Below are 22,328 nucleotides of genomic sequence, written 5' to 3'. Positions count from 1 at the left end.
CCCACAGCAAAAGATTTGAAGGAGAAGGAAGTCACCTCTCCCAGGAACAGGGACATTAGAGCCTGCTGCCTCAGTGATTCTACTAACTTGTTACATAAACATTCCAAAGGTCAGTAATGTTGATAATAGAAGCAAAAGAAACAGCTTTTAATTTCACACGGCAAGGTAATGAAGGTAAGGTCAGTTCCTTTCCCTGCAGATGTTACTGGAAAGAAAAACCCAGTTGGGGTAACGATGAAGTGAAACATGCCTGGGATAAAGGTCTGGCCTGACATCTCCAGATATCAGTCAAAGCCATGACTAATTGCAGTTGTTGGACAAGCTTAGTTTAAAAAAAAAACACATGCACAAATTGGTAAATTTCTAGGTAAGTACTCTAACTTTGGGAAAACAGCCACTGGAAGCAAATGCTTGTCAGTTCCACATTTGAGTATCCAAAGGTGCTTTTGGCAACCGTCCATGCTTTGAAAACTTCAGTTCACCCATAAACTTTGTTGGCTCGGATTCTGTTCACATTGAACCTTCAGGAATAATTTGAGGGCCCATTGCTGTTTCCGAAAATCGTCAGGATGAGGAGATGGTCTCTCAGCCATTATCCAGGACAATTGCTGCTGGAGCCCTGAAAGATATTCACCCTGCCTGTCAACACAAAAAAGTTTCTACAGCTATGGTGGCAGGACACACCTTGACGAGGTTTCCCTCTGCTAAAGTGGTCTGACAGCATGGTCATTGTTATTCTCCAATATTTTGAGAGGGCACTGCATCCTGTTGAGATCAGGAGCTGGCCTGCCATGCTTAATTGGACAATCCCAAAAAAAAGGTGCATTGAATAGATCATGCTTGCACTGTTCAGCCAGGACCCTGAAAATTATCCTGATATCAGTGGACCTCCTACAAAACTAAAGGTCTGCCCCTTGACCATTTTAAAAATCATATTGGTATGATTAACTTCCTTTATTGGTTTGGGCAGAATGTAGATTCAAATCACGTTATGTGTGATTGCTAACAACAAATTTAATCACTGTACATTTGGACATTGCAATCTAAGTGATGTTTCTTTTTGATTGACTACTGTCTATTTATATCCATCTGGTGATCACAAAGTGGGAGGTGAGTTCAGTCTTTATTTTATAAACTTCCATCACTGTACTCATTACAATTATTTTTCTGATCAGAATGATTGAATTCAGTATTCAATTTTAATGCTACCCACACAAATGCATTTCAGACAACATAGCTTGCACTTCAACCTAAACGTTTAACCCATTAATAACACTAAAGCTGAACACTACCAGCTGTAAGCTTTGTTCAAGTCAAATAACTTAATCCAAATACTTGCTAAATTGGACCAACTTAGAAACAGCTTCAGAGCTTATCTGTCACCTCAGCCATTTGAACACGTGCAACTGGGGGGAGGGCAAGAGTCCTAAAAACAGGCAAACAAACATTCAAGCGCTCAATCTTCAAAGTGCATTTGGAACTCCATATATACGCTCACCATACTATTTGGCAGGACTTAAAACTGGCAAATCTGATCTGATAAAGAAAAATGGATTTATATGTATCAAATTGGATTTTTGTGGGGGCTAGGGACTGTTCACAATAAATGTTACATAATCCTGTTAAAAGTTTGCTCGAAGAGGGTGGCTCATACACGATTAACTGTTTTCCCATTAGTTGGCAGGAATCAGCTAGATGGTGCGCAATTCAGATGTGTCTCCTTGTTGCTATGACAAATGTTGCTTCATATTAGCTTTACTAATTACACAAAGAATAATCCACAGATTTGTATGAACAAAATTATACACAGACAACAATAAGATTGTGAAAAATATTAAATAACATTTTACTTTAACATTCTGATCCAATATATTTCAAAGAAGTTGCATCAGTACATATGGTACTGTGACCAGAATTTGAACAAAAATTGCTTTCCATTGATTTAATTTTCCCCCTAAGTTATGAGTAGGTGCATGTTACTGTCTATTTACATGAAGGAATATGCACCTAACTCCATCCATTTGGTATTTCACACGCAAATCAATTATTGCACAATGAGCCTCAAAAGGGCATGTAATTAATGAGACCATTTTTAATTTAACTCCCAAAATTCTCTTCAACCCTTATAGAAAAATATAACCAACATCAACAGAACCTGAACATACAAAATCAGGTTTCACGTTAGAATTCTTTCTTCGTAGCTTAAATTGAGATTAGAAGCAGCCATGTTTGTTGGTACTGTCACTGCATCCAATCTGCTTTGGCAACCTTTGGATAGTTAAAGGACATTCCTTGAGAAGACTCCAAACCATATTGTCACCATCTCTTGCTTCTCTCCACTTCCAGTTGTTTGTTGCTGTCTATGAACCTGCACAGACCATCAACTCTATAACTCCACAAGTAATGACTGTGCAGTCAGTCAGTCTCAGGTTCTCAGTTCCAGCATACTATAAGACACTGCAAAGCAGCGAGGGGATCATTTTAAAAATAAACTACAAAAAGGCAGCCAGGTCATGTTAGACAACTGTTTCCACCCCAACCAGCTTTGGTGTGAGAATACGAGGAGTGACACCATTGTTCAGGTCCTCTTCAAACTCCAGCAACTGTCCCATGAAATTGAGGTTCGGGGAAATAATTGGTCTTTTTCCTTTAACAAATTTGTAGGCATCAGTCATGGTCATCCGTGTGTGCTTCATCAGATAGGCGATAACTATTGTAGCAGAACGAGAAACACCAGCTTGACAGTGAATGAGAAGCCCCTTACCACACTGGTGTGCTTCCTCTGAAACGAAACAAGATATTTTAATGCTTTGTTGGCGGCCCCGTCAGAATATAAAACTACCCTTCCAATAGTTTTTGATGAGACAGAAGATAGTTAAAATTCAATTCACGCATCTGAAGACAGATTCATAAAAAGTTAAACACATGAAAATAGGATTGAGAAAGGATGGTACATATATGAACTCCAATGTTGTTACATTGCTTGTCGATTATTTGAAATTGCATATCTTTCAGTTTCAGTCTCACATTTCTATTTCCATATATCTAATTGTATAACTGATTACATCATTTTGAAAATGGCTGAAATTACTGCAACCTTATTCTTAGGTCATCAGCAAATATACATTTGGATTTTTTATCTTGGCCATTTATTGATATTAAACAAGATGATATTCAAACACTGGTCCATTTGGGACTTTATATAGGACATCTTAGAGTGATATTATTCATCTGATACTAACTGCCCATTTCCTAATTTTAACCAGCTTTTACTACAAATTGACTGAATTCCTGTACATTTTGTTTAATTAGAAGCTTATCATTTGAAAATTGTCCAAATATTCTGAAAATGGAAGTCGAATAATATGGGCAAAATAGATTTTTGAACCGGCAAAAAAGTAAAGAATTTCTGCAGCAAACAAATGATTATCTTCATACAAAATGTCTCCTAAAACAGTTCAAAGAACTTCCTTTTGAACTTAGCAACACACTTACCTGAAATATAATGGTTGGCATTTAACACGATCTTGAAAATTACAGCAGCTTGCTTGTTATTAATTTGTCAGAATTCAAAACATGGGCCTTGCTCTCTATTCCATTTATAACCAATCACCAAATAATTAAAATCTCCAACTTTACATAGATTCAGAGCAAAAGAACAAGTTCTGAAAGGAGTTTCTGGTCTAGGAGATGCAATACCTTGAGCCAGTAGGGATGGATTTATTTACTGATAAAAGGAAACATGTCAGAATGACAACTAAACCCAGCTCAAAGCTGAACATCGTTACAGGTTCTCTGATCATTTCAGCAAAGCAAAATCTTAATGCACAGTATTTTCACCAATTATCAAGGGGTTTTTAAGGGCCGTGCAGTATAATCTAATACATTCATTAGGCTGAGTGAATGACAGATAAAACAGTCCACTCGAGCATAATAAGTACAATCAATCCAGAATTTTGGATGCTGTTAGAAACTGGTCAGCTGCAATGATCGCAGGTGCTCGCTGATAAAAACAGCAAAAATGCAACAAGCACTATTAAGAAGAATTCTCCTGCATCAGTGCCTCAGGGTACTTAAAAGCAGCTTTACACAATGTGAGCTTACAGAAATTTCTATTGACCTTGTGATTATTTTGTGTACTTACCATGCAATTTATGGCTAGTCATCACGCAGGCTTTAATCTATGTTGCTGTCTATTGAAACAATAAATGAATAGCAAGACCTGCAGATGATTTTCCCTGGTTTATCAACGCTTTTTTCAAAAACCTTTTGCTTGAATGCTAGACTGTGTTTAAATATGTTCAAAAGCTTAATAAACAGTATTTTCTAATATACAGAATGGCAAGCCCTGCAAAACAACACTAGTGAACCACAAAGAGGAACAGAACTGAAATCTTCAGCCACACTGAAAATGTTGGAAGGTGCACTGACACTTTGTTTAAGTCAAGCAAAATGACTTGTTGGCATGAAGAAGCATTCAATATATAATAATTCACCTTTAAAAATGGCAGACGGACAATTTTCATCAGCAAGGATTAAGGGCACAGAGTTGGGAGCTGCTGTCTCAACATTGCTGGCACCACTGCAGAGCTGCAATTTTGATGGACCTGGACTCGTATGGAAGGTGACATGAGAGACACTAACACAGTGGTGGTTTGCAGGTGGGAACTATAACAATTGGCAAAGGAAAGAGCAGCTTTGTGAAAGTACAAAGTACGCAAAGTGTTAGCCTTCGCTGTAGAATTGCTATATTTGATCTGACGTGTGGAAGAATGAAATATCTTCATGGCTTTGATTTTGTTTCATCCCTCTTGATACTCAGGTCAGTCAGCTGTTAGGCTGTTTTAAAACTATGGCAGATGGCAAGAGCTTCCAGCTGTATTGAAATAATTTTGACAGATTGTACTGAAAAAGGTTTGTTGACAGCTGTTTAGTGGAATTTATCAAGAATGCTTGGCTGACTTCCTATCCATTAATGGATTCTGCTCTTCAGGGATTGTTGGAATAGCAGACAAGAGGAAGGTAAGTGTTTTCATTTTGATAGATTTAGGAGATAAGAAAATAATGGTTATTTAAGTGGATGCTGGTTTATTTTGAAAGAAAGTTATGAGCTTCTCAAAGACTCCCCAATTCATTTATAGAAGATGCTGACAGAGGGATATTGGAAAGGTTGAAGATGGCTTGGGATGGGAATGATAGGCAGGGAACAGAGACTCTCTGAGCTGATGCCTTACTGAAGAAACACAGACCAATAGATCTGGCCACTTTGTAACTAGCAGCAGAACTGAATTCAAAATCCAGCCTCTACTGGATGAAAATATCACCAGTGGGCACACCTGACTGGGAGGTTGGATCGCAATATTGGGACATCTCCCTGACTACACATCCCGTCTGAAAGAAAATCCAGCTCAGAGCGCCAATTTAACATTTGTGATGACTGTTTAGGACCACAACCTGCTTTGGCAGCAAATGAGGTTATCCTAAAGCGTAACTTTAAAGAACTGTGAACTTGCTGAACCCCCACCTTTGACCAGCACATTGTAATAAGGGGAAGTAATAGACACACTGAATATATTTTTGTTTCAAGAATAAGAGAAAGAGAGTATATTCTGAAAAGAAAATTACCAATGAATTCAAAGGCCTCTTCGAAATATTGCCTGAGATTCTGCTTGTTGCTATCGGTGGCAGGTAGCCGTTTGTAACGGAAGATACCTTTCTCGTAATGGTAAAGAGGCAGGTGGGTAGTTACATTGATAATGTAGCCAACATTCATCCGCTGCATTTTTTCAATATCCTGAGCATCCTGCTCATTTCCAAGAAACAGGAAGGGTAGGATGGGGGTCAGCTCGGCATTTTCAATGTCAGGCGTAGTGGGGATGGATTGAGGTAGTTGAGTTGGAATTGCTGAGGCCGCCCCTGCATCTGGGCACTCCTGAAGTTGCAGAGAATGATCACAGAGATTCTCATGGTGTTGTTTGAAGCTGCTGTGTCCACCTTTGGAGAGGGAAGAAAATAGAACTGTTAGCCACTTGCAGAATTTCACAGCATTCCCAATCCATCAACTGCACTGTGCAATATTGCATAATTCTATTACTCTCAAACATGACAGTCTGGTTTATTTTTTACAAACTAAGACACGTGGAAAAACTCTGCTTGTTTGTCTATTGCAGCACCACGCACTGGCCATAGAAGGTAGGTAACACAGACCAAGAAGATTCAGTACAATGATTCTGTTTCCTACAGTTATCCATAATTCATCCCACTTTCTTCCCACAATCTTCACCTTCATTCACGTCAGTTATTTATCAAACCTCAACCATGTGTTTCATTATTGCCAAGTGATTATTTTATGAAGCTTTGCAAATGGACTTTTGTGAGCATTCATAAATAAACCACTGCAAATAAATGAGTCTGTGTGCCTCTTAATCAAAAAGATCCCCAATATCAAAAAAAGCTCCAGTGTTTTTTTAATCAGTGACTGATCAATGTTCACAATAACGTTGTATCAGTGATAATGGGAATTGCAGATACTGGAGAATCCAAGATAATAAAACGTGAGGCTGGATGAACACAGCAGCTCCTGAGATGCTGCTGGGCCTGCTGTGTTCATCCAGCCTCACATTTTATTATTTCACAATAACGTGCTAGCCCAAACAGTGATGTATCAGATTACTTACTACGCCGTTTAGACTGGCAAGTTCTGGTCACTGCTATCTAAGGGTCATTAGATAGGAAGCTAGACCCCTTTCTTTGTTACAGTTTGCAGACCACTTTTGACATGTGTAACCAGAGCCTATGACATATTATGCTGCTTTTACCATTGAGATACAACCAGGTCTGAAGCAAGTTCTGTCCAAATTATGCAAGCATTAGGTGGCCTAACCTTAAAATGGACCACTGGAGGCTTTTAAGCAAAAGAAACCAAAACCTAATTCAATCCTTTGTTTCCACTCCCTCTGGTTCCGAGCAAATATTTTGATGTCCTACAGATTTTTGCGTGACAGTGACCTAGGGTTCACTTCTTGACCACAATTACTAGTGCTTTTCTCATCGGAGCCAGCTGATTTCATGGCCTCCTTTTGTGGAATGTATTATTTATGGCATTCACAATGACAAAGAGAAACAACTCATGGTGGCACACATTGTTCTGAACACTGGAACATGGGCATGTTCCTGCTGGAATAACGGACAAAGAAATAATTTGTCTTTTAAACCATAATGATGATTGTGTGTTGCTGCAGTACATCAGGCAGGGAATAAATAGCCACGTCCTCTTGAATCTTCTGGTATTAGGAATCTTGGTTATCAATCAAGGTTTAGCCCCTAACTATAATGTGCCATTATACTTTGAAGTAGTTTTCTGGGTTCCAATTCTGCAGAGGATCCTCAAATTTGATAATCTAAAATTGTACAAAGATAATCCGGGGCCTAAAGGAATAGATTTTAGCAGCCAAGTGTCGTGGTTCACAAGATGAAACTCTGCACTATGATACAACCATTGAGATTCTCTGTTATTCCAGGCGGAATGCTGATAGTCAGGTGAGTTTAACTCCCAAACACACACTGATCAGGTTAGACTGCAGCTGTCAAATCGCTCTATTAGTGTGGGATTCATGTTGAAGTGGCCTAATTTGGAAGCATACCCAGGTCAAGAAAACAGAATCTGGATATTGCTCCCAAATGTCTTGTTGAATATGGGGAGTGCTTTGGACACAGAACTGCTTTCGCAGTCATTCCAGTGGTTTTAGCTTTCTTCGATATTTTTAATGAAAGCCTTTAGCAATCTAAATTTCAACGTGACCCTTGTCAGTGGCATGTTTTTGCAAAATGAAGACCATCCCTGTGGCTGTCAATTTATACTTCGTTTCAGATAAATTGCTGCCTGTGTTTTTCTAACTGTTTTCTAGCCCAGATTTCACACAATGCTGAACATTTTGCAGAATACGATAAACTATCAACATAAAATGAATTGATATGAAAACAGAGTGAAGAACTCTGGTTCTCACCATATTGGCTGAGTATTCAGTCGACCAAATGAAAAGGAATTTGGCCCTGATACATTCAAAATAATGGGCCATAATTTGCTGACAAGATAACACTGGTGTTAATGCTTCTCATCGTTATGCACATGCAAATAGTGCAGCTTCTTTGGGTGAAGGGCACATGCATGATTAAACTGAAAACGTCCAAGTTGTTCCTGTTGGACTTGCACCATTAGTTCCATATAAACAACATCTTGCCGACTGCCTCACTGTTCACTTGCATTGTGTGATAACGGCTTGCTATGTGTGTGCAAAGATGCGAAACAAATCTTTGATTGAAAGTCAAAGTCTTACCCATTTCAGTCCAACAGCCCCTTTTACAACACAATCACTAATCAACCTCACTTACGCTGAAAATAAATTAATACAAATATCCAGTCTCATCCCTCATGTTTAAGAGGCATCAATAATAATCACATTTTAATTTTTTTTTGCTTAAAGCTATTGGAAATTGGAGCAGGATTAGGCCATTCTGCCTCGCAAGCCTGCTCCATCATTCATCAGAATTATGGTTAATCTGACATTCCTTATGTGCACTTTCAACCCCCCTACTGGTGGCTCAGTGGTTAGCACTGCAGCCTCACAGCGCCAGGGACCGCGTTCGATTCCAGCTTCGGTCAACTGTCTGTGTGGAGTTTGCACATTCTCCCTGTGTCTGCGTGGGTTTTCTCTGGGTGATCCAGTTTCCTCCCACAGTCCAAAGATGTGCAGGCTAGGTGGATTGGTCATGCTAAATTGCCTGTAGTCTTCAGGGGTGTGTGTGTTATAGGGGGATGCGTCTGGGTGGGATGCTTCAAAGGGCGGTGTGGACTTGTAGGGCCGAAGGGCCTGTGTCCACACTGTAGGGAATCTAATCGACTGACCAAGAATCTATCCCAGCCTTAAATACATACAAGGGCTCTGCAGCAACGAGTTCCAAAGACTCTCAAGCCTCAAGAGAAATTCCTCATCTCAGTCTTAAATTGACATCCCTTTATTCAGGAGACTATGCCCTCTGATCCTGGAGATTCTTTCCGCTGGGCAGTTCCACTATGCTTGGAATCCACCAAAAGACTTGACTTAAAAATCAGGCGGTTTGGACGAAATTAAGCCAACTTGTTGCTCAGGAAAAAAAGTGTTGGATGATTACATATGTAACTTCGGTCCTGAATAATTAAGGAGAGACTCCATATTTACCTCACGTCCCCCCATCGCTGGGACCTAAAGGCCTGTCTCCAAACCCAACCCACATACACCTCCCTTCTCCATCCCCGCAAGATGCAACTGACACTATACTCTTCCCATGCTCTGCAGGCCAGACACAGCAGCTATAAAAGTGGCTGACGGCACTTTTAAATTTCAGAGTATGGCAGCTGTTATATTCTTCTTAAAAATGAGGTGCAGTTTGCTTTCCCCTAAGGCATCCTGACTGAAATCTCCAGAGAAATGTGGAGCTCCCTTCTTTTGTAAAAAGGCTGGAGCGGTACACAAGTGAATCTTCATGTCCATTTTCACTAATCTGACTCAATTTCCAATGATAAGAACCACTACTTTTGTTAGCGTAACCATTGTCAATCTGAAAATATGAAGCATAGTTTCTTCCCTTATTTCTGATAAAATGCCTGATATACTTCAAAATGAAGCAGGTTAACCACAATTCAAAAGAGATCGCAATGTCATTTTACTCTTCACTGAGTTGAAGTCAGTTATGATTCTCCTCAGCAAGATTTTGGACAAGTTATGCAAATGAGGCTTGTGTCAAATTCTTGTTTTCAGTTGGCAGTTTAAAAATATTGCTGATTTTGCATTTATGGAAACATTACTGTGCAATGACAATGTTATTCTGAGTGAAAACAAAAATTTCTTTAAAGGGAAGTTTCAAACAGGCCAGAAAGTGTGTGCAAAAATGCACGACAAAACATAACAGGCAGTCCCCCAGTTGTGGCTCAAGATCACATCTGAAGTGTCAGTAATAAAAGGATGGGAAAACCCAGTGGCTAATACCCCAGAGCCAGACCAGCATTGGAAATAAGTGGCCTACAGCGAGACATCAAGAAAATCAGGCTCTTGCTGCTTACCCTGTTGATTTCTCAGCTTCAGATATTTATTCAGTTTTCCACTAAAAGCTACAATGATCTCAGCCTCATGTTTGTGCCAAAACATTCAACATGCTTCAACAACAGGGCATGCAAAAATAAAACTCCTACAGTCAAATCTCCAAACCACTGTTTTCACTATAAGGTGTATGAGCACATCACCAACTCGATCCATACTCACATCTCCCACAAATTCCTCAAATCATATTTTTTCCATATCTTACAATAAGCATTAGCCAAAGTAAAGAATGACACTTGCTGGCTGTAATAATGGTATACTACTTGTATTTTTAAAAAATTTTCTGTGGCATTTAAGTCAGTGAACCACACAGTCATCCTCCAACAGGTCTCTTGCATTATACAGCTTCATTTGACTTGGTTCACAGCATCTCAAACCCAGCGTTTTGTCTCTCTTCAGGACTCCAGCTGTTCACATTGGAATCATCCCGATGAATTTACAGCAGGTGTTCTCCGAATGGCTTCAAAACTCACCCTTCATTCTGGGGCATGTGTCAATGCATCAACCAATGGTTTGCACAAAAGTTGTTACCACTTCTTTATCTGGCCTTCTAAAATATCATCAAGTTCTTCACTAGTTTTATTTATTTGTACTTTCAGGAAATTGTGCATTCAAAAAAAGTGATCAGTCTGTTGATAATGGGAACTGCAGATACTGGAGAATCCAAGATAACAAAGTGTGGAGCTGGATGAACACAACAGGCCAAGCAGCATCTCAGGAGCACAAAAGCTGACGTTTTGGGCCTAGACCCTTCATGAGAGAGGGGGATGGGGAGAGGGAACTGGAATAAATAGGGAGAGAGGGGGAGGTGGACCGAAGATGGAGAGAAAACAAGATAGGTAGAGAGGAGAGTATAGGTGAGGAGGTAGGGAGGGGATAGGTCAGTCCAGGGAAGACGGACAGGTCAAGGAGGCAGGATGAGGTGGTAGGTAGGGAATGGAGGTGCAGCTTGAGGTGGGAGGAAGGAATGGGTGAGAGGAAGAACAGGTTAGAGAGGCAGAGACAGGCTGGGCTGGTTTTGGGAAGCACCCGGTGTGGCTTCCTCTACATTGGGGAAACCAAGCGGAGGCTTGGGGACCGCTTTGCAGAACACCTCCGCTCAGTTTGCAACAAACAACTGCACCTCCGGTCGAGAACCATTTCAACTCCCCCTCCCATTCTTTAGATGACATGTCCATCATGGGCCTCCTGCAGTGCCACAATGATGCCATCCGAAAGTTGCAGGAACAGCAACTCATATTTTGCTTGGGAACCCTGCAGCCCAATGGTATCAATGCGGACTTCACAAGCTTCAAAATCTCCCCTTCTCCCACCGCATCCCAAAACCAGCCCAGCTCGTCCCCTCCCCCCACTGCATCCCAAAACCAGCCCAGCCTGTCTCTGCTTCCCTAACCTGTTCTTCCTCACCCATCCCTTCCTCCCACCTCAAGCCGGACCTCCATTTCCTACCTACCATCTCATCCTGCCTCCTTGACCTGTCCATCTTCCCTGGACTGACCTATCCCCTCCCTACCTCCTCACCTATACTCTCCTCTCTACTTTTTCTCTCCATCTTCGGTCCGCCTCCCCCTCTCTCCCTATTTATTCCAGTTCCCTCTCCCCATCCCCCTCTCTGATGAAGGGTCTACGCCCGAAACGTCAGCTTTTGTGCTCCTGAGATGCTGCTTGGCCTGCTGTGTTCATCCAGCTCCACACTTTGTTGTCAGTGATCAGTCTGTTCTTCAGTTTTAGTTCCAGGAGTGTTAAACCAATAATGAATTGCATTTTAAGAGACGGCTAATAATTTAACAAGTCAGCTATCAAAGTATTCTGCACATTGTCATAAATTGAGTGATTATATCCCATAAACAACCAAAATGGCTGCTGTACTCATGTGACTGAACTTAATAATAACTTTCCAGAAATTTCTCTAAAATCAACACCAGCCAGACCATCAACACCCAAATATGCACCCCCACCCCCAATGGGTGTGCGGTGATAACTATTTTATTATAATCAGCTACAAGAAAAAAAATCACGTCAAATTCACAAATCCCTAAAGATCATGTGTTAATGGTTTTCTACATGAGCCCCAGCCATGTTGCTAATCTGCAATTCAAGCCTTTGTCTCAATGGCAGCCACTTGACCTTCTAAAGAAGATTGGGTCATATGACTCTGTGTCAAACCCACCTGCCTTATTAAGTATGCAAATTTTTAAATATCAGCATTTAGGAGTCAGTTCTGCTTCATGTCATATGTACTGACTAAAATCAAGATCTTTTAACTTCAGACAACAGAAGGGAAAGCTCCTGCCCTGTAAAAAAAAATATCGGTTTTTGGTTAAAATTCTGCAAGTAAAAACTTGTTAATGTAGAAATCATATTTTGACAAAAAACACATTCTTCCTCAAAAGATCTGAAGAAAATGTTGGCTAGCCAATTAAAGTCCCAAATGAGATTTCAGATTGCTTATATCAACTTTGGACTTTTTGCCTTCGTCTTAAAAGCAAAGACATCAATAAACTGTTTACATTTAAGTTGACACTAATTGAATACTCTATTTTGATTTTGCATGTTTGCAAATGATCGTGTGTTGAAAGACACTGGCTGGGGAGGAGCAGAGTCTAAGAATGTGTGAAATAAATCTTACTTCTAGTTTAACTCCGAATGGTTTTTGTTCTTTGCAAGGTAAATGGCCATAAATAAAAGGGGAGTTGGTAGGAGGTGAGAGTGGGGCGAACAAAAAGACAAAGTACAATTGTTAAAAATAAATAAATTACCTGCTTACAGACAGGTAGTGAGAGGAGGCCGTGAGATTTGTTTTGAGGCCTTTGTATTATGGACAGCTAGCATTACATATAATCCCAATTACAAACTGCTTAAAAAGGTGTTTGAAGTCTGGTAGATATCCAACCAGTTAATTTGTTTAATACATTCCATGTTTCAGTCTCACACAAGCCGGCAAAAACCTCTCACTGAAACATTATTCCCTGGTTTACTTTCTAAATTTGCTGGTGTATCCAAAATAAATATTCACAGTTACCTAGTGAAATTAATTCACCACAGTTTCACTTATGTGTTTGATTCACCATTCTCTTTGCAATTTTAATGTTCCAAACATATTATCCACTGTACAAATAAAACAGTGTCAATGGCAAACTTAGATATACCATGGTGTTCTCCGAGTCATTAATAAACATGGTGAATAGTTAACACCCTTGTACAGACCCTTGCTGCTATCTCTTTTCAAACAAGTAGAACTTGCTTACTAGGGTAAAAGGTTCTTCAGAATGTCAGGAAAAATCAGTCCATTAAAAGTAGGAAACTAGCAATCTGCTGAGATGCACCAAAAAACATTTGTTTTACCTGTAAAATTTGGAATTGCTCAGGAGATAATAGGCCAATTTGTAATCACACCAAAACACCAATCTTCCAAATTACCAACTGATCAGTAAGCTAACCTCAAGGCATTAATTTGTTGATATTAGCATTGTTTACTTTTATTGTGCAAAGTGTATGTTCTACTAAAGTTAGTATGAAAAATGCTGTTACCATAGCATTTTCAAACCATCAATTCACCTACCTAATGGACAACGCAACTATAACAAGAATAAACCACTTGCCCCTTTGAACATACATCACTCTTTAGTTAGCTATGGTATCTACTGTAAATCCTTATTTTCTGGTTCCTTTAACATTAATCTTCTATCCCCCATTTAAACATTTTAATTGAACATGCATTTAGGACAGTGAGTTCCATCTCCAGTTTCAAGTATCAATCTTGTTGTTGCCTTCTTTCAGGCCCCTTTGTTCAACTGAAGTAAAATTAACTTGCCGCATGAAAGCAAAAAAAAACTTTCCTGATTCTATGAGACACAATAGGTTGTAACAAAATATCAACAGGGCTAGAAATCAGAGATAACAAAGTGTGGAGCTGGACGAACACAGCAGGCCAAGCAGCATCTCAGGAGCACAAAAGCTGACGTTTCGGGCCTAGACCCTTCATCAGGAATCAGTCAGAGCCCATTTGAGTCTAGACTTCATGTATTCAAAGCAAGAGACTGGAGGACCAGGTATTTTCTGATCAACCTGTTCAGAGATATTGTTACATTCCTCTGGAACAGATGAGACTTGAACTCGGGTATTCTGATCCAAAGGCAAAGGCAGACACAATATCAATGTACCAGGAGTCCCTCCAGACCGAATGACTGATGGAAACTGGTTAACGGGTTTCAGGTCATCTGGCCCTTGACTATATATTCAGAAAATGAAAGCTTGAAACTGTGGCCTTTGAAAACACAAATTAAACCTAATTTGAAAGTAGTGTGAAAATGGCTCAATTTTGGGAGCTGCTCCCATGCACTTCTTTTTCCTAAGCCATTGATTTCCCTCAGTGTGTTGCACAAGGATGCCTATTCTAAACTGACCTCAGTATTTCTCTCAAGGTAAACACATTTTTGGAGTCAAATTCAGATTTGACTTCACTTTAAATGGAATAAATGAAAAACAAAAACAAACAAGTGTGGTACAAAAGGCAAGTAAACTTATTATCAAATTGAGAGTCATAAAACCAGTGACAAGAACATGCACAAGGACAAGAAAAAATTGGAATGGAGGACCATTGATGAGGTTTAAATGGTTCATATGGATTTTACTTTTACATTATTTGATTGGGTTTTTCTGGGAAAGGTTCCTTTTTGTCTTCTTACTTTTGATTTTCAGTCACAAGCTACCACCTCCATGAATGCATTCTCAATTTCACTACCCTATGATTATGAGAAGGAACCAGGAACTCAGCACATGTAGTTCTCGCATTGGATTATTTTCTTCACCCAAGGATGGGGTAATGCAACACCATTTTTTTCCACATCCCCTACCTTAATGTAGTTCAGCTTTCGAACACACCTCCACATTAAGGTGTTAACACATGATCACCACAAGTTCTGTTAAGATTGAGATGAAAGAAATTGACCTTTATTTGTTCTGTTTGCTTAAGCATTTCCGAAAAGACTATTTAGCCTCTAACCACTAACCCTGGTAATTATGAGAAAAATTACTATAAATAAACATATTCCTAAGCTCATGAGAAAGTGAAGAATATATTTTAGCAAATGTGGAGTCAAATAACTTGAGAATGTTTCTTTCAATTAATACAATAAGCTATTCAGTAAATACTATAGACGTAAACCATTAGGTTTTGACTCTGTGATAGTTTTTCTCTTGGAGGTATTTCAACTACAAGGATAACAAACAAGTGGGTTAGTTTACATTGGTATTGAAAATTTTAAGTGAAGTTCTTATGTAGTGGCTGCAAATTGAAATTTTAACCAAAGATTGTTACTTTGTGTTCACACAACCAGGACCTTGTATCATGTGCACATTAGCATTTAGAGGTCAGATTGGAGACCTGCCATTTGCAGAATAAAAACAACTTTGGCCGACTAAAAGATCTATTAGGTATATCATTTTGGACAATCACACTGATTGAAAATGGAATTCCTAGCCTAAACCAACAGCCAGAGACTATTTCCCAGGGCAGAAATGGCTAGCATGAGGGGTCATAGTTTTAAGCTGGTTGGAGGAAAGTATAGAGGGGATGTCAGAGGCGGGTTCTTTACACAGAGTTGTGAGAGCATGGAATGCGTTGCCAGCAGCAATTGTGGAAGCAAGGTCATTGGGGTCATTTAAGAGACTGCTGGACATGCATATGGTCACAGAAATTTGAGGGTGCATACATGAGGATCAATGGTCGGCACAACATTGTGGGCTGAAGGGCCTGTTCTGTGCTGTACTGTTCTATGTTCTAACAACAATGCATGCTACTCCTGCATGATAATAACCTCTTCCTTACCCCCAAGTGAGCTTTAAATATTTTATACAATTAAAACAATAACTGACTGTGACGTGACCTCCATAAAATACAGTTTCACCTAATGTTGGGTGATGGAAGTCAAATGCGTATATTTCCTAGCAAAAAATACTCTCACTTTCAAGGGAGTTTGCTATCTTTTAACAGTCTGTGAGAAATATGTTGGAAGATGTTAAACCACAACGGTCTGATTTGTGCCTTGCACAGTTTTAGCTGTACTATCTTTTTTGACTGTATTTGTGATGACAAAGTCCAACCACTTCTGTTTGGTTTTGGAAATCTTTTTCTTTCAAAAAAGAAATTAAATCAACAAAGATATTTCAACGCGTCAAATGGTTTCAAAGTATGGGAATTTGTGATCAAACCTTACATGGCCTGGTCTAAACACTACTTTAAGTACTGTATCTTGTTGCAGTATTCAGGACATTAGGAGGTTATTCAGGCACTGGAAATGATGCAGGTAAGAATTGTACAACTTTGAACATTAGAACTAGGGGCTCAATCAAAAGAGGAAACTGAAAGGTGGTCTTACTGAGATGGATCATAAAGGAACAAATACATTTGAAATGTTATTTCTGGACGTGGGCCATAGGCTTCCTGGCTGATAGTATTAAAAGGTCATCTTCAGGTTGCTCTTCACATTGTAGCTTTATCTTCTGCAATCTTGTAAAACCAGCAGTATTGGATAAGCTGCTGATTCTGTACATTCCCAGCTTTTCTTTTTCATTGAGATCTTTGGGGGAAAATTGTGAATCAGGTGACATCCAATTGACTATTACAGAAGTATCCCAAGAGCTTGAGCAGTATTTTAACTTCTGTATTCAGATGCAGTTGTTTTGCAGAAGGTGTTGGATCTTTCTGGATGGGTTAATGCATTCCTAATTGTTTCAAGATGTAATTAACTGGTGAGGAGCTTGGAGTGCAACGTAAGTATGCTCATGTACAGCACCTTAAGTCAAGAACCCATGGTGGTGAAGATACTATAGTGGCATGGATAGAGAATTGACTAACTAATAGAAAACAGTTGGGATAAGGGGAGTACTTCCAGAGTGGCAACCTGTAATTAGTGGAGTGTCACAGATTGGAGTTACCACAATTATTTACCAGTAGATAGCAATGATTTAGTTGGGGAAAGTTTACAGATGACACAAATGTAGATGGAAAGGCAAGTGCTGAGGATGCCAGGATCACCGGAGTGATATAGACTGGTTAGGTGAATGGGCAAAAACTTGACAAGTGGAATAAAATGTGAGGTTATGCACACTGGCAAGAAGAATAGAGGAGATGATTATTATTTAAATGGAGAAAGGCTGCAGAAAACTACAGCATATAGGGATTTGCAAGTCCATAAGCATAAATTTCAAAAAGCCAGCATACAAGTTCAGCAGGTAGTGGAGAAGTCAATATGGAATATTGACCTTTATTTCAAAGGGAACGGAGAATAAAAATAGGGAAGTCTTACTAAAACTGTACAAGACACAGGCAGATCACAGCTGAAATACTGTGAACAACTTTGGGTCATTTATTGAAGGAAAGAGTCAGAGATCTACAGTACAGAAAAAAGACCCTTTAGCCCATTGAGTCTGTACTTGTCAAAACAACCACCCAACTAGTCTAATTCCATTTTCCACACATACTGGTATTGGGAGGCAGTCCAGAGAAGGTTCACTAGGTTGATCCTGGATATCAGAGAGACTATTATTGAGGCGAGGTTGAGTAGTTTGGGCCTTTAGTCATTGGAGTTTAGGAGAATGAGAGGTCCCTTTACTGAAAGTACAAAATTCATAAGAGGCTTGACATGGTAGATGTGGAAAGGTTATTTTCCCTTCGTGGCAGAATCTCAGACCAGACGGTGTAATCTCAAAATAAGAGATCACCCTTTTAAAACAGATTAGGGGTAATTTCTGCTGAGAATAGTGAATTTGAGATTCTTTATGGAAGGCTGTTGAGAGTTGATAATTAAGTATATTCAAGACTGTGCAAGACAAGTCTTTAAATCAAGAAGGGAATCCAGCGTAATGGGGGGAAAAGCAGGACAGTGGAGTTGAAGATTATCAGATCAGCCATGATATCACTGAATGGTGTATTAGTTTCAATGGGCTAAATGGCCTGTTTTAGTATTCGCGTTAGAGCACAAGTGCGGCGCCACTTGTCAGTAGCAGTCTGGTTTCTTAGTTAATGAGCTCTTAATTTCAGTTGAGCCTGTATGCAGTTAATCAAAGGAACAAGATGATTCCCCACAATAATTAAGGGAGGTTTTTCTCTACATATAAAAACCTCCCTTAATTAATGCTGACATTTGTTTCCATACCCAAGCTGTCTTGAGGAAGTGATGCTGAGCTGCCTTTTTGCAACATTAAGCATGTTGTCACATTGGTTTAAAATTCTGGTATTCCAATGACAGCATGTATTCAGTGATGTATATCCAAGTAATGATGTGTGATGGGGTAGTATTCTCATGATTGCTGTTCAAGTGGTGGTAAAGATCATGGTGCTAGTAGCCGCTATGAGACTAAACTCCAATAGGCTTAATGAGGTTCCAATTCTTCTCTTCATTTTTCTTCCAGTTGTGGATCTGGGAGGCCTTATCTTAAAAAAAAAGCACTTTTGAGGTGAATAACAAGCTGCTTCAGGTTGTGGTTTGCACCCACAGCTAACTAGGTGAAATGCAGTAGCTGTAGCAGGGCCCACAACCAGATCTGTCCTTCGATAAGGAAGATAAGCAGGAGAGGACACTTGTGAATTAGAGGGAAGTAATCTGGTGAGGCACATTGTGTATATTGACATCGCTTAGTCTCTTACAGATTTCATGCAAGAATGTTACTTCACTGCCATTTATAGAGTAAGCATTGCATCTATTTTGCCTCTTGTATGGCCTGCTCTAAATTTCTCAGCAAAATTAATTGGCCTCAAAATTGGACAGGGCCTGGACACTGTTGTGGGCATCCATCAGTGTAATTAAGCTGTACAAGTTGTTTCTAGTACAGGTAATGTATAAACTTCTCACTGCCTGCTTAATTGTAGCCAGCATTAAATAAGGTGGTTAATGGCTACACATCTCTTATTTTCCTCTCTTCCAAATAGATGGACCGCTAGTATCACTTAAAATCAAGCTCACTACTTATTGCTACTTAAGTGAGGGTACTTTCTGACTGGAGGAGGTGCTGGAACAGGTTGCAGAAGACAGCAGGATCAAGTAGAAAGCTGGGCTATGACACAGGCAAGAGAAGAGAGAACATGCTCCAAGATTCTCGAGCATAGGATGGTTCAGTTGTGGTTCTTTATCCTTAGAGGACCCAGATAAACTGTGCATAAACAAAGGAAGTAGGCAGTTATGGCAGTGGATGTCAGATACCACTCCAAGCATGTCACAAGAAATTCAATCTGAATAGTTAAGATTAATGCACACAAGTGAGATTCACACCAACAGCTGTATACCACTGCTGCATTACATACCTAACAATGGTGCATCAGCCGTGGAGTTCCCACCTCACGTTCATTGCTTCATCACACCCTCACTTGTTTCTGCTGCAAGCCATGTACATCTTCTTCACCCAGCTCCAACACCCCTTTCCCCCAACATAACCCATTTCTCAGTTTGAGTATAGTGCCAACTATTATATTTAAAATGCTACTTACATTGCCTTGTCAGAGAGTGTGAGGGTGATGTAGATAGCATTCATTTGGGTAAAGTGGTGGATAACAAGAAGTAGCTTTACTTAAAAGTATAAAATTCACATAATAACACAGTCACCTTCACTGGAGCATCCCCTGAAACCACAGCAAAATGACAAGGCTAAAAGAGAATGTGGACACCTCATTCTCCTCCTTACAATTGCTTCTCCCCCCCCGCCCCCCCCCCCCCCCAATCCATTTTCATCCCCTCAAAAGCCTCTTTGTTTCTCCCTCCTTTCAGAAGTCAAAGGTTACAACCAGGCCAGATAGTACTGCAGGAGTAAGAAGAGCAGGGAGTCAGGGGGCCCTCTTACTGGTGTTCTCAGCCTTTAATTAAGATACAAAGTGTACTTTAGAGGACGCCTTAGGGAAAGCAAATGATGGCTAACTCCATTAGCACACTTGCAGACCCAACCAAGATGCGGTCTCCAAAAGCCAATCACTGAGCTTCAACGGCAGCACAAACAAAACGTGTGGGTGCCGTGTCAGATTAGCTCAGCTTGTTGCTCGGCAAGATCAGACTGCTGCCCTAATGGCTGCAGATACTGGGGCTCAAAAAGGGGTTTGCAGTCTGTTACAGCAGTTCGTCCTTCAACAAGTAATAGAATTATGGAGTGTTGCCCAAAGTGTCTCAGTTTCAGGTGGCTGAGGCAAGGATACATTCTACAGCACAGCCTACTTCACTCATTTTGGAAGTCAAGTGGTTTGTGCAAAATCCTTCCTGTAAACTTCAGATTCTTTTAAAGTCTGGAAACCACCAAACTCTCTTGCTTTTGCATCAAGAGCCAATTGAGAATTCAGTAGCTAACCTGAAAAAAGTTTGCCAATCTATATAAAATATGACTGGTATGGTGGTGAGAGTCTTCCTTACTGCTGAGCACGTTTGGCTGTGGAAAATTAAGAGGGCATAATCTGGATCACTCGGCTCAAAAAGAAACTGGCAGCTTGTATCAATTCAGGATTATCCACTGATCAATCTGCTGATTCTGCAGATTTCTGGTGAAGTAGCTTTCTGCACACACAATGCTCTCCCAAACATCTTGCATTATAGGCGTGTACACTATGGAGGCAAAAAAAAATCATACCCACAGCACTGAAAAAAAAAACAAAATCTAGTGCCCTGGAGCCCAATTTTACAACCACTTATTTTTTATTCCATTCACTTGCTTATTTTATCCAATTTAGGCCGTAATTACTGAGAGATCTCCCAATGGGAGTTCATACTCATGTAAAAATATTACTTGCCCTTCACAAAACAATACAATACAAAAGTTCATTAACTGCATATTGAGCTTTACAAATTTGACACCTCTAGACCAAGGATCACATTGTTAAAATCTTCAATATAATTTGGACTCATTTTCTAACAGGCTTCAAGCAGCAGCAGGCCAGTTTCGCCACTATTTTGACACTTGAACAATGTTTAAATGAGATATTAAAAACTCTTGGCAGGCCATTTAGTAGTGAAAGGCATTATTAAATCCAAAATGTTCTCTTTAATAGGAATCTTTTCAAGGTAGTCAATCCACTGATACGACACAGTCAGTTCTTTCGGAAAAGGTAGCAGTATATTTCTTCATCAAAGTACAAAATAAAATGTCAGCAACTGGATTTTTCTTGAATTGCAATGGAGAATTAGCGGTATCCTTAGCCAAGTTGCGATATCAGCATTCACAGAGTATGGAAAACTGCTCGGTTATATCCTGTACATGAAAAGCAGGTCAAATCCAACTCAGCGATTTGTTGCCCTATTAATCTACTCCTCTCAATCAATGTGTTGGAAGTGGCCATTGCCAGTGCTATTAAGCAGCACTTGCGAAGGACCAACCTGCTCAGTTCAGTGATACTCAGTTTGTATTCAGGCACAGTCTATTGGCTCCTGACCTCAGTGAAGCCTTGGTACAAACGTGAACAAAAACTCCAGAGGTGAGATCAAAATGACGGCCATACATCAATGACCTTCCCTCCATCATGAGGACTTAAGTGATAATGTTTGCCAATAATTACACAATGGTCAACTCCATTTTCAACTTCACATTCTGCATATAGGCAATAGCTACTTTACGAAGAGCTGGCCAAATCCAGGGCTGGCCTGCAACTTTAGTAGGCAGGCAGTGACCATCTTTAACAGAGAATCTAATCACCACCCCTTCATGTTCAATGATATTACCATCAATGAATGCCCATCATTAACATCCTGGGGGTGATTATTGACCAGAAACTGAACTGGACCAGCCACATAAATGGTCTGGCTACAAGTGTCAGTCAGACACTACAAATTCTGAATTAAATAACGCACCCGGGACTCCCCGTTCGGAATCCATCTACAATCTACAAGTCCAGAGTCAGATCATATGATCTGTATTTGCCTGGATAACTGTAGCTTCAACACCACACAAGCATGCCACCACCCAAAACAAAGTACCCTGCTCACCATTTTTCACATTTGCTCCCTTCACCACTGGTGGCAGTGTGTACCATCTACAATTTGCACTGCGATAAGTTAGCATGGCTCTTCAAAACAGAGACATCCAAGCCCAAAACTTCTACTGCCTAGAAGGACAAGAGCAGCAGATGCACAAATACACCACAACCCACCAGTTTCCCTCCAAGTTACACACCATTTTGAACTAGAACTGTAATTGCAGTCTCTTCACTGCTGCCAAGTC

General features: G+C 40.0%; 1 protein-coding gene across 1 annotated transcript in view; it reads right to left on the bottom strand.

Moving 5' to 3' along the window:
* Positions 1 to 1,822: 1,822 nt before the first annotated feature.
* The window catches only part of dusp10 (dual specificity phosphatase 10), a 36,722-nt gene continuing 16,216 nt past the window's right edge, over positions 1,823 to 22,328 (bottom strand). The window contains exons 3-4 of the mRNA XM_048535422.1: positions 5,626 to 5,994; positions 1,823 to 2,782 (exon numbers count right to left, since the gene is read on the bottom strand). Of these exons, the coding sequence (XP_048391379.1) occupies positions 2,517 to 2,782; positions 5,626 to 5,994 (635 nt within the window). The 3' untranslated portion in view covers positions 1,823 to 2,516. The remainder of the gene's footprint in view (positions 2,783 to 5,625; positions 5,995 to 22,328) is intronic.

This window comes from Stegostoma tigrinum, chromosome 9 (assembly GCF_030684315.1).
Source record: "Stegostoma tigrinum isolate sSteTig4 chromosome 9, sSteTig4.hap1, whole genome shotgun sequence".
Classification (NCBI taxonomy): domain Eukaryota; kingdom Metazoa; phylum Chordata; class Chondrichthyes; order Orectolobiformes; family Stegostomatidae; genus Stegostoma; species Stegostoma tigrinum.
This window is presented reverse-complemented; position numbering and strand designations above follow the sequence as displayed.